This window comes from Acinonyx jubatus, chromosome E2, assembly GCF_027475565.1.
Source record: "Acinonyx jubatus isolate Ajub_Pintada_27869175 chromosome E2, VMU_Ajub_asm_v1.0, whole genome shotgun sequence".
Lineage (NCBI taxonomy): Eukaryota > Metazoa > Chordata > Mammalia > Carnivora > Felidae > Acinonyx > Acinonyx jubatus.
Window position 1 is genome coordinate 50,007,939 of NC_069396.1, and position 20,334 is coordinate 50,028,272.

Genomic DNA, 20,334 nt, shown 5'->3' on the forward strand with positions numbered 1-20,334 from the left:
AAGACCCCAAGATCAGGGGTCATATGCTCTTCTGACTGAGCCACCTAGGAGTCCTGTAGGAAGACTGCTCTAACCACCAAGCTGAGGGTAGTTGGCAAAGGGGCAAGACAGGGGCAGGAGACCCGGGCTAGGCGGGGACACCCGTGTGTGCTGCTGGGGAAGCCCAGAACAGGGGCAGGGCTACGAGATAGGAGGAAAGGACGGAAAAGACATTAGGAGGCAGAATAGACAGGACATGGTGAAAAGCTAGCTTGAGAAAGACAGAACAGGGCAGTGGTGACTAGCATGGGCCAGCGGTCTGAGAGGCCCGGGGCTGGAGGCCTACCAAAGCTGGGTGACCTTGGACAAGAGACTTCATCTCTCTAGACCTCAGTTTTCTCGGCAGCAGAATGGGGCTATGAGGAGTCAGTGAGCTCATGCATGCCAACACCGAGTGCAGAGTGAAGGTGCAAATATCACCATCCTCACTGCATTATTGGGGCCACCTTGATCCCTGCCCTGGGATATCCCCGCCTTCTCTTGGCTAATCCTTGCTCATCCTTCAGGGATCTGCCCAAATATCACCCTGACGCCTCACCCGAACCCAGGTCTCCTTCCTAGATGGCCTCTAAGTTCATTACTTGCCTTCTCAGTAGTTGGCATCTTTGTAGCTGTTAATTAAATGTGTAATTAATGATTACTTACTGTTTGTCTCCTTCACTGGACTGGGAGCACCAGAACCGGGACTTCCATCAGCTCTGTGTCGCCAGCACTGCCCAGTGCAGGACTTGACACCCAGCAAATACTTGTCAAATGAATGAATGAATGAATGAATGAATATTTGACCGATTAATAAATACATGTGTGAGCAAATGACTGACTGAGGAATAAGCAGGTGATAAGGGAGAGAGCCGGCAAAAGTGTAACCGTCGGAAGAGACCCGCGTGCTGAAAGTTAAAACTGTGAGGCAGAGGGTTGCAGTGACATTTTTAGGCACCGGGTAGAGGGATGTTCTCTCGATAGCCCGTTCTAGTATCCAGTTTGAAGGGAGTAAAACAGAAGTCGTTGCCGCCCGAAAGGTGGAATTGAACCACTCTGTCGCTAGACAGCTACAGGTTTGAAGCCTGCACCCCAGACCACTGAGGATCATCCGGGCGAGACACACGTTCCTCCACACAGCTATATAAAACCCAAGAATCCATATCTTTTTAGACTTATGGTCACATACTTTAGGCTGGTGTGAGATTGTTGATTCTGGTATCTATAAATTCTCCCCGGCTAGGGCACATATCCTTCCAGAATGTTACCTTTCTCTTACATGGCACGAATCATCCTCCCTTTGGAAACCATCTTCATTTGCATAGCGCCGCGCATTCTGGGAAGCGGTGTTCGAGGAAGCGGCCCACTTACTTCTAGGTGTTAAAGGGCCAGAAGCCCCTTTTTCCAAGTGAGAGGTTTTTTTTGTTCTTGTTTTTGGTTTTGTTTTTAAGAGGAGAAACTCATAATTCGGCTTTCAGAAGACTCTTCCCCGAAAAAATCCGAATTCGAGTGAACGAATGCCAGCTAGAGTTTGACTTAGCCCAGCCCGAGACTCCGGCGAGGCGGTTATAGAGCTGGTGCGACACCTGCTGTTCCTTTGAGGAATTTCAACGACCTACAGAGCCCTGTTCGTTCAGATATTTATTGAGCGCCTACTAAGCCCCAGGCACCGTCCTAGACAGCGTAATGACAGCAATTCTGTCCCCATTGAGCTTAGCCACTGGAGATCATCAATTTCTGCACCTATATTTTTATGGCCAAGGAAACCAAGGCTTAGAAACGTATGGTATCGGACCCTAATTCACACAGCCTATCCCCCAGGGGAATCCTAATGGCTAAGACCAAAATCGCGACCCTTTTATAATCTAAGTCAGTGATCCTTTGACAACACTGTCGTTCCGGACCATATGAAACCTACCTGGGGCTCAAGTTCCCACCATAGCCTTACAAATCCTTATATTCTCGTTCTGTTCACTCCTCTGACCCCATCTCCAACTCCTTTCTCCTCATTTACTTGGCTTTCTGGCTTCTAGATCTCCTGCTGCCCGCACCAGGCATACTTTTTTTCTCAGGGCCATTGCGTTTGCTGATCCCCTGCCTGAATCTCCTTTCCTCCACACGTCCACATGACTCACTGCCTCCCTTCATGCTGGCCTTCACTCAAATACCACCACTTGGTGAAGCTTTCCCTGACCGCTCATTTAAAATAGCAAAGACCCTTCATTCTATCCCCTTACCCTGATGGACTTTTCTCCATCACTCCAATCACCACGTGCCATGTTCTATGTCTGTTTGCTTATTGTCTGCCTCCCTCTAGAATAGCGGTTCTATAAAACTATGGACTTTGTTTTGGTTTATTTCCATGTCCCTACTGCCTAAAGAGTGCTTGAGAACTTAGCAGATGTTTGGAGACAGGTAAATGTTTGTAGGATGAATGAAAGGTTATTATCATGATCCTTCTCTGAATCTCAGTTTCCCCAACTGGAAATCTGATTTCACTAGATGAATCACAATGAGCAGAGGGACATAAAAGGCCGGGAGGCACTCAATAAAGGCTGTTTCAATCTCCAACCTGTTGCCAGCTTCTAGTGCAGGTGTCAAGGATGGGCCTGTGGGCTTTAGCCATTCCTGGACTCGTAATTTCAACCAGTCCCTCTTACAAAGCGACACTGTCTTATGGAAAGTATGAATAGAAGCATCTTTAAGAAAAATTGCTTTTTTAAAACTATTGCTTTTATTTATTTGTTTGGAGAGAGACAGAGAGCACGTGCGCACACAACTGGGGATGGGGGTGGGGTCAGAGAGAGAGAGAATCCCAAGCAGGCTCCTCTCTATCAGCGCAAAGCCCCACATGGGGTTTGATCCCACAAATTGTGAGATCATGACCTTAGCAGAGATCATGATCTGAGCAGAGATCAAGAGCCAGACGTTTAACCGACTGGGCCCCCCAGGTGCCCCGCTATTTTTTCATTTGGAAATTTAACACATTGACCCTGCCTGGCAAATCTATATTCAAGAGAAGCCCCCTTAAGCCTTCTGTGTGTGTGTGTGTGTGTGTGTGTGTGTGTGTGTGTATCTAGAGCTGCTGCTAGGCAACCCCTACACACGAAGACTGGGGCTGTAACTACTACTCCCGTAACATCATTATCTATCTCCTAAAATGTGACATGCGTCGCTAGAGGCAAATGAGATGATTTTGGGTGATGCACGAACAAACAGTTTAAATGTTAATAGTTTTGTGTTTATTTTTACTGCTATCTTCTATTTCTGGCAAGTGATCCTGACTTCCTTGGTGGTGAAGTACATTTCTTTTTTAAAAAACATTTGTTTTATTTTTAATTAACCAATTTGAAGGAAAATATTAGATGAAAAATAGAACGGGTGAGAGAAAGATCATGAAGGTCGTGAGGAGATGATCGAGGTTTGGAAACAATGTCACAGCTAACAAGCAGCTTGTGTTTACTGGGTATTTATTATATGCCAGGCCCTGTACCAAGAGCTTCGCATGTAGGCACGGTTATGGTGACAGTTTTTCATTTGAGGAAACTGAGGCTCCAAGAGATGAAGTCACTTGCTCAAGGTCACAGAGCCAAGAGGTAGTGAAGCCTGGATTCAAATCCAGGTCTGTGGGTTGTTAGAGGGTCCAGTCTCCTGCCTCCTTCTCCCTCGGTTTTGGAACCCGAGGCCCAGGCAGGCCATGGGGCCTTTTACCTGGTCCCAAGGCAAGTGGAATAGAGAAGTTGGAGGAGAGACATTTGAGAGTGACAAGACATGGCTTCCTGACTTATTAGATGTTGGGGGCCAGGAACTAGGAATCCAGGACCATACCTAGGTCTCTAGCCTGGTGACAAAGTGGCAGAGGGGCCATCCCTGAGCTGGACATCAGGTAGGACAAGGGAAAGGTTTGGATATGTTTGTGGAGGGAGTTGTTCCAGAAGGCAGCTGGGCACGGGTCTGGGACTCAGATGAGACTGGCTGCCCCCCAGGCAGAGTGTGGGGATCGACTAGTGATGTCTGCCTTGAGCAAAGACAGGGAAAGTGGCTGTCAAAGGCTTGGCTAGCCCTGGGACCGAGGGTCTCTCAGCATCATCCCCTCAATCATTTCAGAATATAAACAGATTATGAGGGAGCTTCTTCTGGAGAGATGGGAAGATTCCTCCTTGGATATCACTTAGGTGCTTTTCAGTGCAGGAAGGTGAAAGCTGGAGGAGGCTGGAAGCACAGGAGGCCTTGGGTTTTCCACAGGAGTCTTTATTACAGTGTAAATCCAAGCTCAGGCCTCCCCTGGGCCCCATGCAAAACCCTGGCTTTGGGGCTAGTGGCATCCAGGAGACACCAATCTCTGACGGCGCCTCCAGCGGCAGGGTCGCGGAAGTGCAGGGCGGGCGCCCTATCTAGGCAACTACAACTCCCAGCAGGCGCCGCGGGCAAGGTGCCTCGCCTTTCCTGGACTCCTAGAGCAGAGCCTCTTGGGAAATGTAGTCCTGGCCGCTCAGGCAATTTGCACAAACTCCCTGGTGCGAGTGATCCAGACACCCGCCGGGAAATGGCTCGGGCGGAGGCGGCGGGAGGGTGGGGATGGAAGGGAGATGGAGTTGGGCAGAGGGCTGCGGGGGATGGGGGCAGGCGTCCCGAGGGCAGAGACACCCCTTTCATTCGGCTTTGGCTTTGGATCCAGAGACTGCGGCTGCTGCCGAGGCAAGGGCTCCGGACCCTGGGATCTTAGCTCGGATCCTGAGGGAGAAGCAAGCGGAGTCACAGGTTGGAGCAAGAGACCCATAGGAATCTGAGAACTAAGGGGAAATCGGGACGGGGGAGCTAGCTGTGGGCCCAAAGCCAGCCCCTACCCTTCACCTAATGGCCTGCATTGGGATTGTCTGTCTCCCTTTGAGGAGGGGGCATTGGCCCCAAGAGATTTAGGAACAGGTAATATCTGGGGGAAAAAATTCCTAAGCTTCCCCCTCCCCCAGCCCATCTGTCTCCATTCCGTGCCCTTACTTAGCTTTGATGTGGCTCAACTGATTGGTCACCAATCCCACATACTGGTCCATCTGGGCCTGGGGAGACCAAGAAGGAGAGATTGGAGGGGTTCTTCTCCCCAGTTCATTCAGGAGGCTGCCTCCACCCCCACCTCCACTTGAGAAATTGGGGAAGGTGGTCCACTACTCAACTCGAAACCTAGCACCATACCCTTGGAAATCAGAAGTTCGAGCCGACGTGTCCGTCAGTTGGGCCAAGCTCTGCGTGGGGAATGATGTCAGGTAGACAAGAATTTGCCAGTAAGTCTGCTTCCTGGGCATGACTATGAATCTCTGAGTGAGTCCTACGTGAGTGCGTCTGTGTGTGAGTCGGGTGAGAGTAGAGGGAACTAACGTTAGTTGCCAAGTTCCTGCGTGGATTGACTTAAATCCTGGTTCAATTCGCAGTGTTACTGACTTTCGGAGTCTTGATGATGCCGGCATGGGAGGGACTTAGGACTGTCTCTGGCAGACACGTGTATCACTTGGTCGTCAGCTGTGCTGGAGAAGGGATCGTCAGTCCATCTGCCTGTCTCCGGATAGGATATATGTCAGTTGGCCTCTGGTTCTGTCAGTGTTCCGGACAACAGTCCTCTGGCCGGATACTGACCTCGAGGTCAGTCCCTGGCAGTTTCAGGGTGAAAACATCAGTTAGGCCACCTGCCTTGGGGTGGGGCATGTCAGTCACACCCTGACTCTTTCGGGGCAGAAACACCAATTGGTCCTCCTGTCTCTGACGGGGACATCCGTCCACAGGACCCTGGCTGTGGCAGAGGGGGTGGGGGTCATCAGACCACCCATATTTGGCTGGGACACTGCCGACCGAGGTCCTGTCACACTCACCTGGTGTTGCCGGTACAGGAAGGGGACAGTGAATAAACCGATCACTCCTGTAGGCACAGAAATGGAGGTCAGGGTTCTCCTAAGACATTAACAGTTCCATCTAGAACCCTGTCCCCCCACCAAACCCCAATGACCCACTTCCCCACCTGCTCCCCACAGCCTTCCCGGCTCACCCAGAATCAGAAGAGTCAAACCATTGAAGACGGCACCCACGAAGGTCAAGATGTAGAAGAGAAGGGCCAGCTGGGAGGGAGGGTCAGGTCAGGGTCAGCAGAGCCTAGGGGCACTCCCCAGGTTGCGAACTTACCCAGCAATGGCCCTCCTACCCCCCAAGGGCAGCAAGGCGAATGGTGGGAACCCAGGAGGGGGTAGGAGGGAGTGTAGGTTTCGAGGCACCTTGAGGGAGTCCACAATGTCCTCTACCAGGAAGAAATGCCGCAGCTGGATGGCCAAAGAGACCACTCGGGAGGCAATCTGCTGGGACAGACGTTCCATCTGCTCCCGAGTCAGGGTCAAGTCCACATCCAGATAGGCCCTGAGAGGACAAAGGGGTGTAAGGCAACTCAGTGTGTGGAGCAGCCCAGGCTGAGGGTTGTGGCCGGGACAAGGGCAAGAAATAGGGGTTGAGGAGAAGGCTAGGGCTTTTAGCCCCAGAGAGGGCTAGGGTCAAGGTCAGGGTCAGGAGATGGGATGGAGGATTCAGGGTAAGAGGTTAGGATCGGAGGTTAGGGCTGGAAGTCAGGGTCAGAATGAGGCTGGAGTCACGAATAGGATGGGTCACGAGCAGCGCCTGATTTGAGGTTGAGGGTCAGCCCGGCCAACACTGGGGTTCAGACCGAGGTCGAGGTTAAGGGCCGGGGGTTCTCACTGGAAGGGGTTGGCACCGTCGCCCCGGTGCACGGCCTGCAGCACTTTTCGGTAAACCCTGAGAGAGATGGTGCCACAGAGCAGCAACAGGGCCACGTGGGCGGTCACAGACACGATGCTAAAGTGCAGGAGGCAGAGGAGGGAGACCATGAGGCCTGTGAAGACCACACCTGACGTCCTTGTGTCCTTCCAGTACAGCAGGTCCGCCACTGTGGAGGGAGAGGGGGCGATCAGGCTGGGCTTTGGACCTGGCCTGGCTGATCTCTTGACCTCCCCCTTCCCAACTCGGGGCTGAACCACGACGTCTCGACGCATCTGGCCTGAGCCTGAACTCAATTTCCCAATTTCCCGTTGTCTTCTTTGATTCGGAGCTGCTTCCCCTCGTCTCCTGGAAAACCCAAGGTAGCCAGGTAGCAAGTCCCCTCAGTCTCCGTCCCTCCCATATGTTATGGGTGGATACAATTTTTAGTCATTATTTATGGAAAATGGAATCATATATATACTTCTTTTGGGTTTTGGTTTTGCTTTTTAGTTAGAGAGAACGCGTGCGAGTGCGGGCAAGGGGCAGAGGGAGAAAGAGGGAGAGAGAATTCCAAGCGGGCACCACGCTCAGCACGGATCCCGACCTGAGGTTGGATTCCCACAACCCTGGGATCATGACCTGAGTGGGAATCAAGTCGGACACTCAAACAACTGAGCCACCCAGGTGCCCCCTACATATACTTTTCTGTATTATGCACATCCCATTCTCTCCCCCAGCCCTAGAATTCCCTCCTAGTCAGTTGGAATAGCTCTTAATTCATTCTCTCTCTCTCTCTCTTTTTTTTTTTAAGTTTGTTTATATATTTTGAGAGAGAGAGAGACAGAGAGTGCGAGAGGGGTAGGGGCAGAGACAGAGGGGAGAGAGAATCCCAAGCAGGCTCTGCACGGTCAGCACAGAGCCCTCTGCGGGGCTCGAACTCACAAACCATGAGATCATGACCCAAGCTGAGATCAAGAGTCTGTTGCTGACCTGGCTGAGCCACCCAGGTGCCCCTTAGTTCATTCTTTTTAAGGGCCCCATGAGATTCTGTAGTGTGGCTGCACAATCATACATTTCATTCAACCGTGTATTATTGCTGGGTCATTCACTTAGTTTCTTAACCCTCACTCCTCCACCGCGGTGCACGCACCAGCCTTTTACAGATGTTCTTACGTTCTGCAGGGAGGTTCTATTTCTGAGACAGAATCCCAGAGGTGACATGGCTGGATGGACTGGTTATGGATTTTTGAACGCCGTAAATATTATCAGATCGCTTACGAGCAAAACTGTTAACAGTTTGCATTTCCACGAGCAACATTCAGAGTGATCTTTTTACAGCATCCCGCCCAGCAATGGTTATTCTTGTTCTTTTGATGGTTTTTGCCAGTCTGACAAGTATAAAGTGATAGCTGCTTGAGACTCCCACCAACACCCTTCTCTAAGTCCTAAATGCATTAATAACAACATCCTCCTTAAATACATACATATATATATATATATATATATATATATATATATATATATAACAACATCCTCCTTTCTAAGCCCTAACTCAAATTTCTGACTCCTTTCTGAGATGCTAAGCTCACCTCACAAGCCCAACCTGAGCCCTGACCAATGACTTCCAGACTCCAACGTTTTATTCATTTCTTTTTAAATGGGCTCTATGCCGGACGTGGGGTTTGAACTCATGACCCTGAGATCAAGAGTGGAGATCGAGAGTTACATTCTCTACCGACTGAGCCAGCCAGGCGCCCCTCCAACGTTTCACTGTGCCCATCTAAACGTTTAACAGCCCTCCCAATAATATGATCCCATCTGAGCCTTGAACCCTTCCAGACCCTCTCCACCCTCACTCTGATGGAACTCTGACCCGTCTTGACTGGTGCCCCTCAGAGTCTGACTCTCCTCACTTCTGTATCTTCCTTATACATAGTCTCCCATCTACCTCTAACTAGGGCAGGCCTCCCCCCACCCGCAATGCAGGGCCCTCCCCTGCAGGCTCCCCAAGGCCTGTGCCAGTGGGTGGAGGAGGGGCCGGGTCGCCTGAGGCGGGGGCTAAGTTTAGGCACGCTGGGGGGAGGGGGCCTGGCCCACAGCTGTGCTGGCCTGTCCAGCTCCTGAGTGACAGCACCGCCTGGGCCTGAGGCTGGGGGAGGGGGCCTCCCTGCTCTTGGGCCCCAAAGCCTCTGCCCCGGGGAGAGAGGACCCCACGCTCCCTCCACGCCCTCTCTAGACACCCCTGCAGCCCCCCAGCCCCAGCCTGCAGCGCTGGGGAATCCGGGACCAGTAGGAAACATACCGGCAGATTTGAGGGACATAAGAGAGAATCTGGACCCATTTACACAGTCCCCCAACCCCAGTCCCCCCAGCCCGCTCCGAAAGCCCACCTTTACTCCCCATCTCCGCTCCGAGTGAGTGAGAGGCTGCGGACACCGCTACTTCTCAGGGATTTTGCCCACTTCGGTGGAACCCGGAGGGAGGGAATAGGGGGCGGGGCCCCTTTGGACCCAGCCAATGGCTCTCCACAGGGGTGGGGACAGTTCCAAAAAGGGGTGGCTCTTTTGGTAAACACCCGAAAGCAGTGATGTCTATCACCAACCCATGGCGTTTATGGAAGCTAAGCGTATTTTAGAGAAAGGTGGGGTCTACACTGGCCAGTGGATACGGTGAGGCAAGAGGAGAGTTTTTAAAAGGCGTAGAGTTTACTTATAAATGCCCCACGGCCACATCCAGAAGACAGCCTTCCCCCTCTCCCCCCGCCCCCCCCCCAGGGGATCTGTCCTGTCCAAAGTCAGCCTCTAGGAGGAGCACTCCAAAAGAGGGATGATTATTATTATTATTTTTTTTTTAGCAATCAGCCAATCCTAAGGCTCAAAGCAGGGCTAACTTCTCAAGTGGGAGGGCGAACTATATAAAGAGCCAATGGCAATCTTAGATAACGGGAAAAAAATTTTTTTTTAAAGGATGGAGTTTATACCTAGCCAACGTCCACACCTCCTCTTCTCCGCCTCCTCACTTCCTTCGCAAGGTTGGTCCCTTTAAGTTCCATTTCTCCTACCCTCTCTGTGATTCAAAAGAGAACCTTTACTTTACCTAGAAGGAGTGGTTCCAATGTGAATTCTGATTGGTCCGTGCTATCCAGGCACTGCCCCGTGATTGGCTCCCGCTCCAGAGGCCCCCACGGCTCTTCCTCTTTCTGGGCCAGTGAGGGCTCATCAGGCCAAGAGTTCGAATCCCGGGATTGGGATGGGGACGGGGTACCCGCCTGGGGAGTTCCAGAGCCAGGGCTGGGCTGCGGAGTCAAGACTGCCGGAGGCAGAGACTGAGGGACCCCGTGTTGCAGGTCCAGTGCTGGCAGTTAGAGAGAGAAGGCTGTGTGAGCTTTCGCCTTGGAGGTGCCCTGAGGAGAGACCACCCACCCCTGGTGGCTTCGATCCCAGAACCTCGGACATCTCACCTTTCCCAGCCTCTCCAACCTCCGATCCGTCAGGCTCCTCGTCCTCCAGCGGAGTGGAGCTACTGGTGGCAGAATCTTCCCCGGACCCTGCTCCCCGGGCCGCCCAGTCCAGCCGGTTGAGCTGGAGCCCTAGATCCTCCAAGGGGCGTTCTACCGGAGGGGCAGTGTCGGGGTCACCGCGGCGCCCAGGCTCCGGGGATTGGCTCAGGCTGGGGATGCTCTCCAAGCTGTCGCCCAGGCCAGGCTGAGGGGGTGGGTCTCGCGGTTCTGAGACTGAGCGGCCCTGGGGCCGGGGGCGGCGGGCAGCTGAATCCCGGCGCGCCCCAGAGCCCACCACACCGTCGAAGGCGATGTAGGAGAAGGTCAGCTCCCTGGGGGTGCCCCAGTCCTGCGACGTGGTCTCTTCCTCGTCGTCCTCTGAGAATTCTCGGGCCGTGTGAAGCTCCCGAAAATCCGAGTCGTCGTTCGCTCCTGCAGTCAGCAAAGGGGGACATAAGCTGCACGAAGCAGGGCCCTGACCCACTCTCCCCAACCCTCCCCCCCCCAACTGTGAGCCCCTTCAAGTCCCGCTCTCACGTCCTCCCCCTCCACTTACCTTCTGTGGAGTCAGGGGTAGAAGAGGCTGTAGACGGAGCTTCTTCTGCGAGAGGGAAAGAATCGAAGATTCTTAGAAGCTTAGCCTGTCAAAATCACAGAAGTGTGCCAGTCCTGGAAACTTGGACGGTCCGAGTTAAGGGATCTTAGAATATTTGAATCACAGGACCTTTAGAACATTCTGCATACAGACTGTAAAACCTTACTATACTGCTATCAGGAGCTCAGCCTTCAAATATCCGGGAGTCTTAATCTTAGAATCTTCAAATTAGGACTTTTAGGAAGTTTCAGTTAGTTCATTCTTTCAACAACCATTTATTGAGCACCTGCTATATACCAGGCACTGTTTTAGACTGAGAATACAAATGTGAACAAAACAGACAAAATCCCTGCCCTCGTATAACACTCCATGGGGGAGATAGACAATACAGAATTAAATATATGATGTTGGGTGCTAAGTGTGTAGAGAAAAATAAAGCAGGGTGAGGGGAGAGAAATTGAGAGGGTGCTATTTCAGACAGGGTGGTCAGGAAGACCTTCTTCCTCTCCTTCCTCCTCCTCCTCCTCCTCCTCTTCTTCTTCTTCTTCTTCTTCTTCTTCTTCTTCTTCTTCTTCTTCTTCTTCCTCCTCCTCTTCCTCCTTTTCTCCTTTTCCTTCTCTTTTAGTGAGCTCTACGACCAAGGTAGAGTTCGAACTGATGGCCCCAAGATCAAGAGTTGCATGCTTCACCAACTGAGGCGGCCAAGCACTCCAGGAAGACTTCTTTGATAAGATGACATTTGAGCAGAGACGAATGAAGTGAGGAAGCCATACAGATGTCCAGGGAAGAGTCTTCCAGGCAGAGAAAAAAGCCCAGTGCAAAAGCCCTGAGGCAGGCACTACGTTGGGCATATTTGAGGAACAGGGAGGTGTGAAGGTATGACTGGAACAGAGTGATTGGGTGGGAGACGAAGGCAGAGTGGTGGTCGTGGTGGGGATCATGTAGGGCCTTCCTTCGTAAGCCAAGGTAAGGACACGATCTTAGAATGTTGGGATGATACTCTAAAATGCTGAAATAACAATTCTTGGAATTTTGGCATCTGAACTCCTAAGATATGCAAGTGGCTAGGTCTGAGAATGCTGAAATTCTCTGCTGTGGGAGCCACAGGGGTGTGAGACAGAGAATGTTAGACGAGGACTGTTAGAGATCTCAGTGGGGTCTCAGAGATCGTGGGGATCAGGTCTCAGAGATCATGGGGATCAGGTAAGGCAGTTTCAATTGTGGAACCTAGCCCCTCAGAGCTAGCCTTGGGCTTTGCCTACAGGAGATGCTTAATGCTGTTTGGAAACTGAAATCAGATACCCCCTGCTCCCACCTCGTTTTGGCAGCTGGGGAGTCAGAGGCTGGGAATTAGAGGCTCGGAGTGAAATGGGTTACTACTAATCAGTGGTAAAGCCCACTAAGGACCCAGGAGTCCTGGCCCCAACCCAGGGATGGTTGTGTCCAAGGGACGGGATATTGGACAATTTGGGCGAGGTCGGGGCAGCCTCTGAGTCTGGGCAGAAAACGGAGGTGGGATGCGAAGATGGATGATGTGGGGGCTAGATCCCTCTTCTCTATCTTGGTTCCACCCCTCCATTCAACTCCCCTCCCCGCCGCCTGCGGCCAGCACCAGGGCGAGGGGACAGCTCCCGGCGAGCGTCCTCATCTCTGGGTGGGGTCCGGCGCCATATCCCAGAGCCCGGCGCTCCCCACCACCGCCAGCTATTTCAGTGCCCCCCACCTCCTCCTTGACTCACTCAGGTCCTCCGGGTCAGGTCGCCCCCGTCGCCGCTAGAATGCGGGGGGAGGGGAGAGCTTCCTTTGTCTCCTTCGCCTCCTCCCCCATCCCAATTCTCCCGCGGCCCGGCACCGAGGGGTTACTGGGGAGGAGCCCACCCGGGCCTGTGAGCCCCACACCCGGCCTGAGCCTCCCCTACTCACTGCAGTGGGCGAAGACCGGCAGGACCTGCCCCATGGCCCTCCTCGGGCCTGCATCGGGACCCCCGCCCACTCCGGCCACGCCGCCCTGGGCCTGGGGCCTCGGGCGCTCATCTCCGCCGCGCCCACGACGCCGCCGCCATCCTCGCCGCCTCCTCCTCCCGGGCCGCTCCAGCAGCAGCCGCCGCCGCCGCCGCCCTCTGCTCCGCTCGGCGGGGGCGGGCGGGGCCGCGGCTGGGAAGGCACTGCAGCCCGGGGCCGGGGGCGGGGCCAGAGGACGAGAGGGGCGGGACCTGAGGAAGGGCGGGGGGGGGGAGGCGGGTAAACACCGAGGGGCCAGGGGAGGTGGAGGTGGGCGTGGCTTTTCTACGAAAGGGGCGGGGCTAGAAGGTTACACCACCCGGCGGAAAAGGCGCGGAAGGCGGTCTGAAGGGCGGGGCCTAGATGGAAGAGGGGGCGGCCTCTAGCGGCAGAGAGGCGGAGCCTAGGATAGGGTAGTGAGAGGGGCTCAGGAGGGAAAATGATGAAGGAACCTAGAATGGGGGCGTGGATCTCAGAGTGGGTTGGGGCGGAGCCAGGGGAGGTTTTCAGGAGAGGGTATAAAGATTCTACCGCTCTGAGGTAGGGTCTGAGCTGAGATCCTAAGAGGGAGTGGGAAAGGGGGCAGGAGAAACTACTCAGAAAGTTTGAGAAAAGGGGAGGAGCTCAGATATGGGTGGAGCTTAAATTAATTTAGAATGATGCAGGTAGTTGGGCGGGGTCAAAGACCCAGGAGGTAGAGGTGTGGCCTAGAGAAAATACATAACAACATGCAGGGTTGAGGACACGGCCCAGAAGGTAGGCGTAACCCACCGAGAGGAGGCCAGCTTTGGCTCACCACAAAGTAGCGGCTGAGCCTGTAGTTAAGAGGCGGAGCTAGAACGGAGAAGATTAGGATGTCTGAGGCTGTGTGCTTGAATGGATGGACAGGAACTGGAAAAGAAGCAACTGAAGTCCCAGGGCAAGACCCAGAAGTGGAGGGGTCGAACTAAAAAAGAAAGGATTTAAAGATTTTGAGGCTGGGGGCGGGACCACGGTAGTGGGCGGAGCTTAGAGGGAGCAAGGTTGGGGACCCGAAACCCTAAGTAGAAAACACTGATTCTAGAATTCGTTTCCCTGCAACACTGTTTACTTCTATGACTCAGTTTCCTCTTCACTAAATCGGAGAGGATGCAAAATCGTGGTAGCACGTGGTAAGTGCTAATTTTTTTTATTATTTTCCGTGACCCAGATCCCAACCTTCGCTTTGAAGGTGCAGGAGAGAGGACACCCAGGAGTCCAATCCCTTCTAGTAACTCAAGTGCAGGTCAAGGACATAGGAAGGAGATTTAGGTGGTTTAAAATCTCACAGTGGAGGGGATTAATGGAGTGGTGGCGGGGCGGGGGGGCGAAGGGGGGCGGGTGCAGGGTGGAGGCTTCCTGATCCCAGGGCTGAAGGATGGCGGCCTTTGCCCGCCTGCTGGAATGTCTCCTTTGGTCAGCTCGCAAAGAACAGGAGGCAGAAGAGGAGGAGGAGGAGGGACGGAGGACTCACGACGGGCCTCGGTCGCTCCTGGACGCGCCGCGATGCTTCCAGCGGCCACACGGGGGTGCGGCCGCGTCTTGGGGACTGCGCTTTGGGGCGAGCGCTGTGCAGGGCTGGCGCGCGCACATGGAGGACGCGCATTGCGCTTGGCTCGCTCTGCCCGGGCTACCCCCAGGCTGGGCTTTCTTCGCGGTCCTCGATGGCCACGGCGGGGCGCGAGCCGCCCTCTTCGGCGCGCGCCACCTGCCTGGCCACGTGTTTGAGGCGCTGGGCACCGCCCCCGACGAGCCCGAGGGAGTGCGCGGGGCGCTGCGTCGAGCCTTCCTGAACGCAGACGCACGCCTGCGTGCGCTCTGGCCTCGTGGCGAGCCGGGGGGCTCCACCGCCGTGGCATTGCTCGTCTCCCCGCGTTTTCTGTACCTGGCGCACTGTGGTGACTCCCGAGCGATGCTGAGTCGCGCCGGCGCTGTGGCCTTCAGCACCGAGGACCATCGGCCTCTCCGGCCTCGGGAACGCGAGCGCATCCACAACGCGGGAGGCACCATCCGCCGCCGGCGCCTCGAAGGCTCTCTGGCGGTATCCCGGGCACTGGGCGACTTTGCTTACAAAGAGGCTCCGGGAAGGCCTCCTGAGCTGCAGCTCGTTTCCGCGGAGCCTGAGGTGACCGCCCTGGCTCGCCAGGCTGAGGACGAGTTCATGCTATTGGCCTCTGACGGTGTGTGGGACGCGATGTCTGGCGCTGCTCTGGCGAGACTGGTGGCATCGCGCCTCTGCCTGGGCCTGGCCCCGGAACTTCTCTGCGCGCAGCTATTGGACACGTGTCTCTGCAAGGTCCTCGGGGCGGGGCTTGGAGTCATTGAGGGGAAGAAGTTAAAGGATCTAAGGAGGAGGGAGTTTTAGAGGCTTCCTCAACCAGAGTTTAGGACTCCACTAAAGGGAGTGGCCTGCCGGAGTGGGCAGGACCAAAATATGGAGAGGGTGGAGACTGAGGGCCGCCTTGAGTCAAGATGGGAGACCAGTAACGCAGGATAGGTAAGTGGGAGGGACTTGAGAGAAAGGGCGTGGCCTTCTGGAATGGGACTGCCTAGGATTTAGGAGTTGGGTCCTGAAGTATATGATTAGTACCAGAAGGAAGAGCAGCTAGACAGCAGTGGGAGGAGCTTCGGAGACGGGGCGTGGCTCTCTGATGGGGATTGGCTAGGACAGTGAGAGGGCGTGGTCTAGGTGATTGGTCCTGGGGAGAGGACTTGGGTTAGACTGGCAGGTGGGCAAGATTTGAGAGAAATGTGTCCAACCAGATTGGGCAAGAGGGCACTAGAACGCTGAGATTGTCGGGAGGCTCCGCTTCCAAGGGCGTGGAGGCGTGCTGGGGCATTCGACCGTGTCCCACCAGGCTCTCTTTCCTCCACTTTCCCCAGGGCAGCTTGGACAACATGACTTGCGTCCTGGTCTGCTTCCCCGGGGCCCCCAGGCCTTGTGAGGAGGCAATCAGGAAGGAGCTAGCGCTGGACGCAGCCCTGGGCCGCAGGGTCTCTGGTGAGCAGGCTCCAAAAGCACAGCGGGAGGGGTGGCCGGTAAGCAAGGACACTCCCATAATCCTTGCTTCCTTCTCAGAGCTGTATTCCTCTGCTCAGGAGCCCCCCAGCCTGAACACGGTTTTCAGGACCCTGGCCTCAGAGGACATCCCAGATTTACCTCCTGGGGGAGGGCTCTACTGCAAGTGAGTCGGGGTGCGGTGAGGTGGAATGGGGGGATGGGGTACTAGAAGGAGGATCCCCACCTGAGGGTCTCTCTCTGCTCTCCAGGGTCGCTGTCATTGCTGAAGCTTATTCTCGGCTCTGCCAGGCCTCAGGAGGGCGCTGGCAGGTAAGGACCCTCTGTTCTTGAATGTTTCTCTTAGAAACGTGTGACGCAGCACTCCTACCTTTAGTGTTGGGGAAATTGAGGCCAGAGGAGACAAGGGACTTGCCTCATATGTTAAATTCTCACTCCTGGCCCTGAAGCAATGTGCTAGACACGATGAGGCAGGGCACGGGCGGGGCGGGGCGGGGCGGGGGTGGGGTGATGCAGAAGCAGAGAAGACTGCTCCTCCTCCCAACAAATGTGTCCCCTGCATTGCTCTGTAAAGCCCCATGCATCATCCCAAACACCACCCCCTTCATCCATAAGTAAGGCAGAAAAATTCGAGGAATGTTTATGACCAACCCCAAAGACTGGGTGTGCTGCAGAAACCACTGGGATGTCTCCGAGGATGGTCTGGGTCTTGGAGGAGAGAAGTGGTGAATTGGTCCCACGTAGCCTACAAGAATTTGGAGCTGTCCCAAGAGGTGGTGGGTGGAGCCACATAAACGAAGGCGGGGGTGGTGGGGGGCGGGAGTCACCACCTCAATGGGATGGAGGGAGCTGGGGCTCAAGCCTGCAGTCCTTTGCACAGCGGAGAAGGCAGTTCGGGGAGAGGACTGTTGATAGTTTCCCAGCAGCAGAAGGATGTTATTTGTCAGCATTGTTTGCGTTGTAATTGACAGAAGCCCAATTCCACCTGGGAATGCAAGACAGGGAACTTAATGGGTCAAGTAATTGAAGAGTTCGAGGCATGACTACATCCAGTTGTCAGATAACGTTATCAGGAACGATCTCTTAGTTTTATTTGCTCTGCCTGGACTTCCGCATGCGGCAGCAGAGAGTTGCAGCACTAGCCTCCTGGCCCAGGAGCCCAACATCCCCAGTGGAGGGAGTACGCCAGGTTCCCGGGAGCTGAGAACTCACTGGCCACACTGGACCACATGGCCGACCGGTCAGTGTGTCTCTGATTGGCCAGGCTGGGGTCACATGCCCACCCCAAGCGCCACAGGCTGAGGTCCACTCCACCCAAACCTGATGGATTGAGAGATGGGGAATGGCAGTCCCTCAAAGGAAAACAAGATCACAGGGGAGCAGACACAGAGACCCAAGAAAACGTTCCTATTGGCCATTTCCCACCTATTGTGTTACAGAAGGGCCCAAATGGGGCCAGAAAACCCACTGGCACCCATTCAAACTCTTCCTTGGACTTGGAGGCCTGACAGCTGTTGCCCTCTGGGGACCCTCTGCCACTTGGGGCCTCAAGGTCACTAAGGAAGAAAACTCCCCTTCCCCAGCTACACAGATCGGCGGAAGGAAGACCAACCGATGGAGGAACCCCAGAATGTTTATTTCCCCTTCTCCTACTTCCCTCTCGCAGAAAGTCTCATGAGAGGGGAAATTCCACTCACCATCTGAAAACAAAAAACAAAAATCAAACCACCCCAAATCCAATGTTTTTGAAGTATTTTCGGGCTGAATGGACCCTTAAGTGATCACACAGTTCAGGGTGCTTGGGTGGCTCAGTTGGTTAAGCGTCGGACTTTTGATCTCAGCTCAGGTCATGATCTTGCAGTTCATGGGATCCAGCCCTGTATCGAGCTCTATGTGGATAGCACAGAGCGTGCTTGGGATCCTCTCTCTCTCCCTCTCTCTCTCTCTCTCCCCTCTTCCCCTCCCCCACTTGCACACACTCTTCTGTCTCTCTCAAAAAAATAATAATAAGTGGGGCGCCCGGGTGGCTCAGTCGGTTGAGCGTCCGACTTCGGCTCAGGTCATGATCTCGTGGTCTGTGAGTTTGAGCCCCGCGTCAGGCTCCGTGCTGACAGTTCAGAGCCTGGATCTGCTTCGGATTCTGTGTCTTCCTCTCTCTCTGCCCCTCCCCCGTTCATGCTCTGTCTCTCTCTGTCTCACAAATAAAAATAAACGTTTAAAAAAATAAATAAGTACACTTAAGAACAAAAAAGATCGCACAGTTCAATAACCTCTTCCTTTCCTATTTTTCATTTGTTTTAGGGGGAGATTGGGGAGAGTATTTATTATTAAATTTTAATTATATAACTCAAAATAAATTTCTCTTGTAGAAAACAACAACAACAACAACAACAACATTATTTGTCTTCTCATTTGGCAAATATGGATTGGGTACCTGCTGTGTGCAAGACCCGGCTCACAGCCATCACCCAGGCAGAACCACTGAGATTCCCACCCCTGACGGACCCACCAACTAGTGTGTGGGAAGACAGCGAACAAGAGAATTAATATATCATCTCAGACACTGATAAGTGTCCCGAGGAAAATAAAACAGGGCAAGGTGATAAGATGTCTGCGGGAGGGGGGCTACTTTGGTTTTTAAATTTTTGAATGGGTCATAAGTTCACTTGGTTCAAAATTCACAGGGTACAAAATGGTATACAATGAAAAGTCTTTCTCGGTCCCCTACCCTACCCCATAGCCACTCAATTTTCCACCTGGGTTTTTAGACAGGGGGATCAGGGAAGATCTCTGAGAAGGGGGCAACTGAGCATGAGCAGAGATATGGCAGAGAACAGGCCAGCCATGCAAATATCCCAGGGAACAGTGTTCTGAGACAGAAGGAGTAGCCAGGGCAAAAGCCTAGAGACAGGATGGAACCTGGCGTTTTCAAGATGAGGCATGTTATTTGCTATTTGGACCTTTATAGAAAAGTTTGCAGGCGGCACACAGAAGCGCTACCTCTCCCATTTCACAGATGGGAAAGCTGAGACTCAGGAGGAGAAAAAATTTGCCCTAGGTCACACAGAACGAGGGTTCCCATTCTGTTGGATCAACATGTGTTTGAGCTGCTGTTCTGGGCCTGGCTGGATTGAGTGAGGCAGAAACTGATCAAGTCCACCCCTGCCCCCAAAGAATTCGCAGCTTAGGAGACACAGTGGGAAATAATTATAACCTAGATGGATCAGCGTTCAAGATCTCACAGAGCGGGGTAGAGAAGGGAAGATTACTCAGTTCTTCAGAGATGAAATCTGTCAGAGCATGGCCTCGAAGGATGAGGTGAAGGAGGTCAGCACAGCATCCGGGTAGAGAGGACAAGGCTAGCATAAAGGCTGGGAAAGCCGATTCCCTCATCTAGTCGGCTGGGCCCCGAGAATCGTTGGTTTTACACTCATACCTTGCACCCAAACACCACTGTGGGCTCTGAGGGCTCAGGCAAGACGGCTACGGGCCAGATTTATTCCTTACCTCCAGGCCTCAGTTTACCCATTTGTAACCGTTGAACCGATGATTTCCCAGGCATCCTGCCCACGCCTAAGCCACCTCACCCCGGCCAGGTGGCGCTCTACGGGAGGGGCGTGACCACTAGCGGCGTCACGTGGGGCGGGGCCTGCGGGACCTGCTGCGGAAGCCTGGGAGGGTGTCGGGGCTGAGCCCCAAGCCGGCGCGTGGGGGAGGGGGTTCCCAGAAGCTAGCACTAGGGTGGGTGCCCCTGCCTCCGCGCCCTCCGATTGCTGGATGATCCCGCCATCCTCTGCGGGCGAAACTGAGTCACGGAGGGGCGTGCGTGGGGAGGGGGCCAGGGGCTTTATCCACACAGGAACCGGGAGTCCTATCCCCACCCAGGTCCAGCGCCGCACCCCCCCACCCCCACCCCGCTGCTGTGAGTCAGCGGCCGGCCGCGCCCCCTCGGCCCACTTCCTCCTCACCTTCCTGGGGCGGTTGGGGGGCGGTGAGAGGGATGGGGCCCTCCAGGCCCATCGCCCCCGTCTGTGCTGGGGAAAGGGTTCACCCCGCAGGAACCCTTCATAAATTGGCAGAGAAGGGAACTTTGGGAGTCTGAAGGTAGCCTTTAAGGGAGAAAATTTGAGAGAATCTAGGATTAACCAGATCGCTCCCCCCGCCCCCTCCATTAAGCAGAATGTGAAGAAATGGAGAAGTCGAAGGGGAGGGTGAGAAGAAATTGTGTCCCCATTAAGATCCTCCCAGGAATTTCCATCGTGGGAGAGAACGAGGGATCCAGGAAGGAACCCTTACCCTCCACCAAACTTCCCCCCGTAATTTGGGGGCGACCCTCGGCATGCATCCCCATGCAATAACGTTGGGGAAGAGGTAAACAGCGGAAGTCTAGGGTTCCGCGTTGCCCTTTTAAGCGCCCTTCACCCCCCCCCCCAA

At 54.2% G+C, this 20,334-nt stretch overlaps 3 protein-coding genes, 1 long non-coding RNA gene and 1 other non-coding gene across 9 annotated transcripts in view; 1 reads left to right on the plus strand and 4 right to left on the minus strand.

Moving 5' to 3' along the window:
- Window positions 1-1,048: 1,048 nt before the first annotated feature.
- TRNASTOP-UCA (transfer RNA opal suppressor (anticodon UCA)) lies at window positions 1,049-1,135 on the minus strand. Its single transcript has one exon. It is a non-coding gene; the product is annotated as a tRNA-Sec (tRNA).
- Window positions 1,136-4,248: 3,113 nt separating this feature from the next.
- RTN2 (reticulon 2) lies at window positions 4,249-12,955 on the minus strand. 2 transcript variants are annotated; one of them, XM_027037808.2, is made up of 10 exons: window positions 12,786-12,955; window positions 10,824-10,868; window positions 10,229-10,699; window positions 9,865-10,122; window positions 6,748-6,955; window positions 6,276-6,414; window positions 6,053-6,122; window positions 5,880-5,926; window positions 5,017-5,075; window positions 4,249-4,752 (listed from the first exon to the last, which is right to left on the minus strand). In XM_027037808.2, exons 1-10 carry the CDS (start codon window positions 12,817-12,819, stop codon window positions 4,671-4,673), a joined length of 1,413 nt encoding a protein of 470 aa, XP_026893609.2. In that variant the 5' UTR covers window positions 12,820-12,955; the 3' UTR covers window positions 4,249-4,670. The 2 variants fall into 2 exon arrangements, with proteins under 2 accessions (XP_026893609.2, XP_014926205.1); XM_015070719.3 differs by lacking the exons at window positions 9,865-10,122; window positions 10,229-10,699; window positions 10,824-10,868; window positions 12,786-12,955 and adding an exon at window positions 9,159-9,291.
- The window catches only part of OPA3 (outer mitochondrial membrane lipid metabolism regulator OPA3), a 93,801-nt gene continuing 86,254 nt past the window's right edge, over window positions 12,788-20,334 (minus strand). The window contains exon 2 of the mRNA XM_053210893.1: window positions 12,788-16,885. Within this exon, the coding sequence (XP_053066868.1) occupies window positions 16,332-16,885 (554 nt within the window). The 3' untranslated portion in view covers window positions 12,788-16,331. The remainder of the gene's footprint in view (window positions 16,886-20,334) is intronic.
- Window positions 14,260-17,474, plus strand: PPM1N (protein phosphatase, Mg2+/Mn2+ dependent 1N (putative)). 4 transcript variants are annotated; one of them, XM_053210884.1, is made up of 5 exons: window positions 14,260-15,177; window positions 15,765-15,882; window positions 15,961-16,066; window positions 16,152-16,212; window positions 17,340-17,474. In XM_053210884.1, exons 1-5 carry the CDS (start codon window positions 14,260-14,262, stop codon window positions 17,406-17,408), a joined length of 1,272 nt encoding a protein of 423 aa, XP_053066859.1. In that variant the 3' UTR covers window positions 17,409-17,474. The 4 variants fall into 4 exon arrangements, with proteins under 4 accessions (XP_053066859.1, XP_026893607.1, XP_053066861.1 ...); XM_027037806.2 differs by having other exon boundaries at window positions 15,765-16,066; XM_053210886.1 differs by lacking the exon at window positions 17,340-17,474 and having other exon boundaries at window positions 15,981-16,066.
- Window positions 17,516-20,213, minus strand: LOC128313275 (uncharacterized). Its single transcript, XR_008293751.1, has 2 exons — window positions 19,869-20,213; window positions 17,516-18,090 (listed from the first exon to the last, which is right to left on the minus strand). It is a non-coding gene; the product is annotated as an uncharacterized LOC128313275 (long non-coding RNA).

Bases quoted from the DNA above. Each gene is read 5' to 3' on its own strand.
- PPM1N (XM_027037806.2), top strand. From the start codon at position 14,260: ATGGCGGCCTTTGCCCGCCTGCTGGAATGTCTCCTTTGGTCAGCTCGC. The intron at 15,178-15,764 runs GTCCTCGGGGCG...CACTTTCCCCAG, and splicing joins TGGACACGTGTCTCTGCAAG to GGCAGCTTGGACAACATGAC. The intron at 16,213-17,339 runs GTAAGGACCCTC...ATTGTGTTACAG, and splicing joins CCTCAGGAGGGCGCTGGCAG to AAGGGCCCAAATGGGGCCAG.
- RTN2 (XM_027037808.2), bottom strand. From the start codon at position 12,819: ATGGGGCAGGTCCTGCCGGTCTTCGCCCACTGCA. The intron at 10,869-12,785 runs GTGAGTAGGGGA...TCCCTCTCGCAG, and splicing joins GCCGGTCTTCGCCCACTGCA to AAGAAGCTCCGTCTACAGCC. The intron at 6,123-6,275 runs GTGCCTCGAAAC...CCTCCCTCCCAG, and splicing joins ACATTGTGGACTCCCTCAAG to CTGGCCCTTCTCTTCTACAT.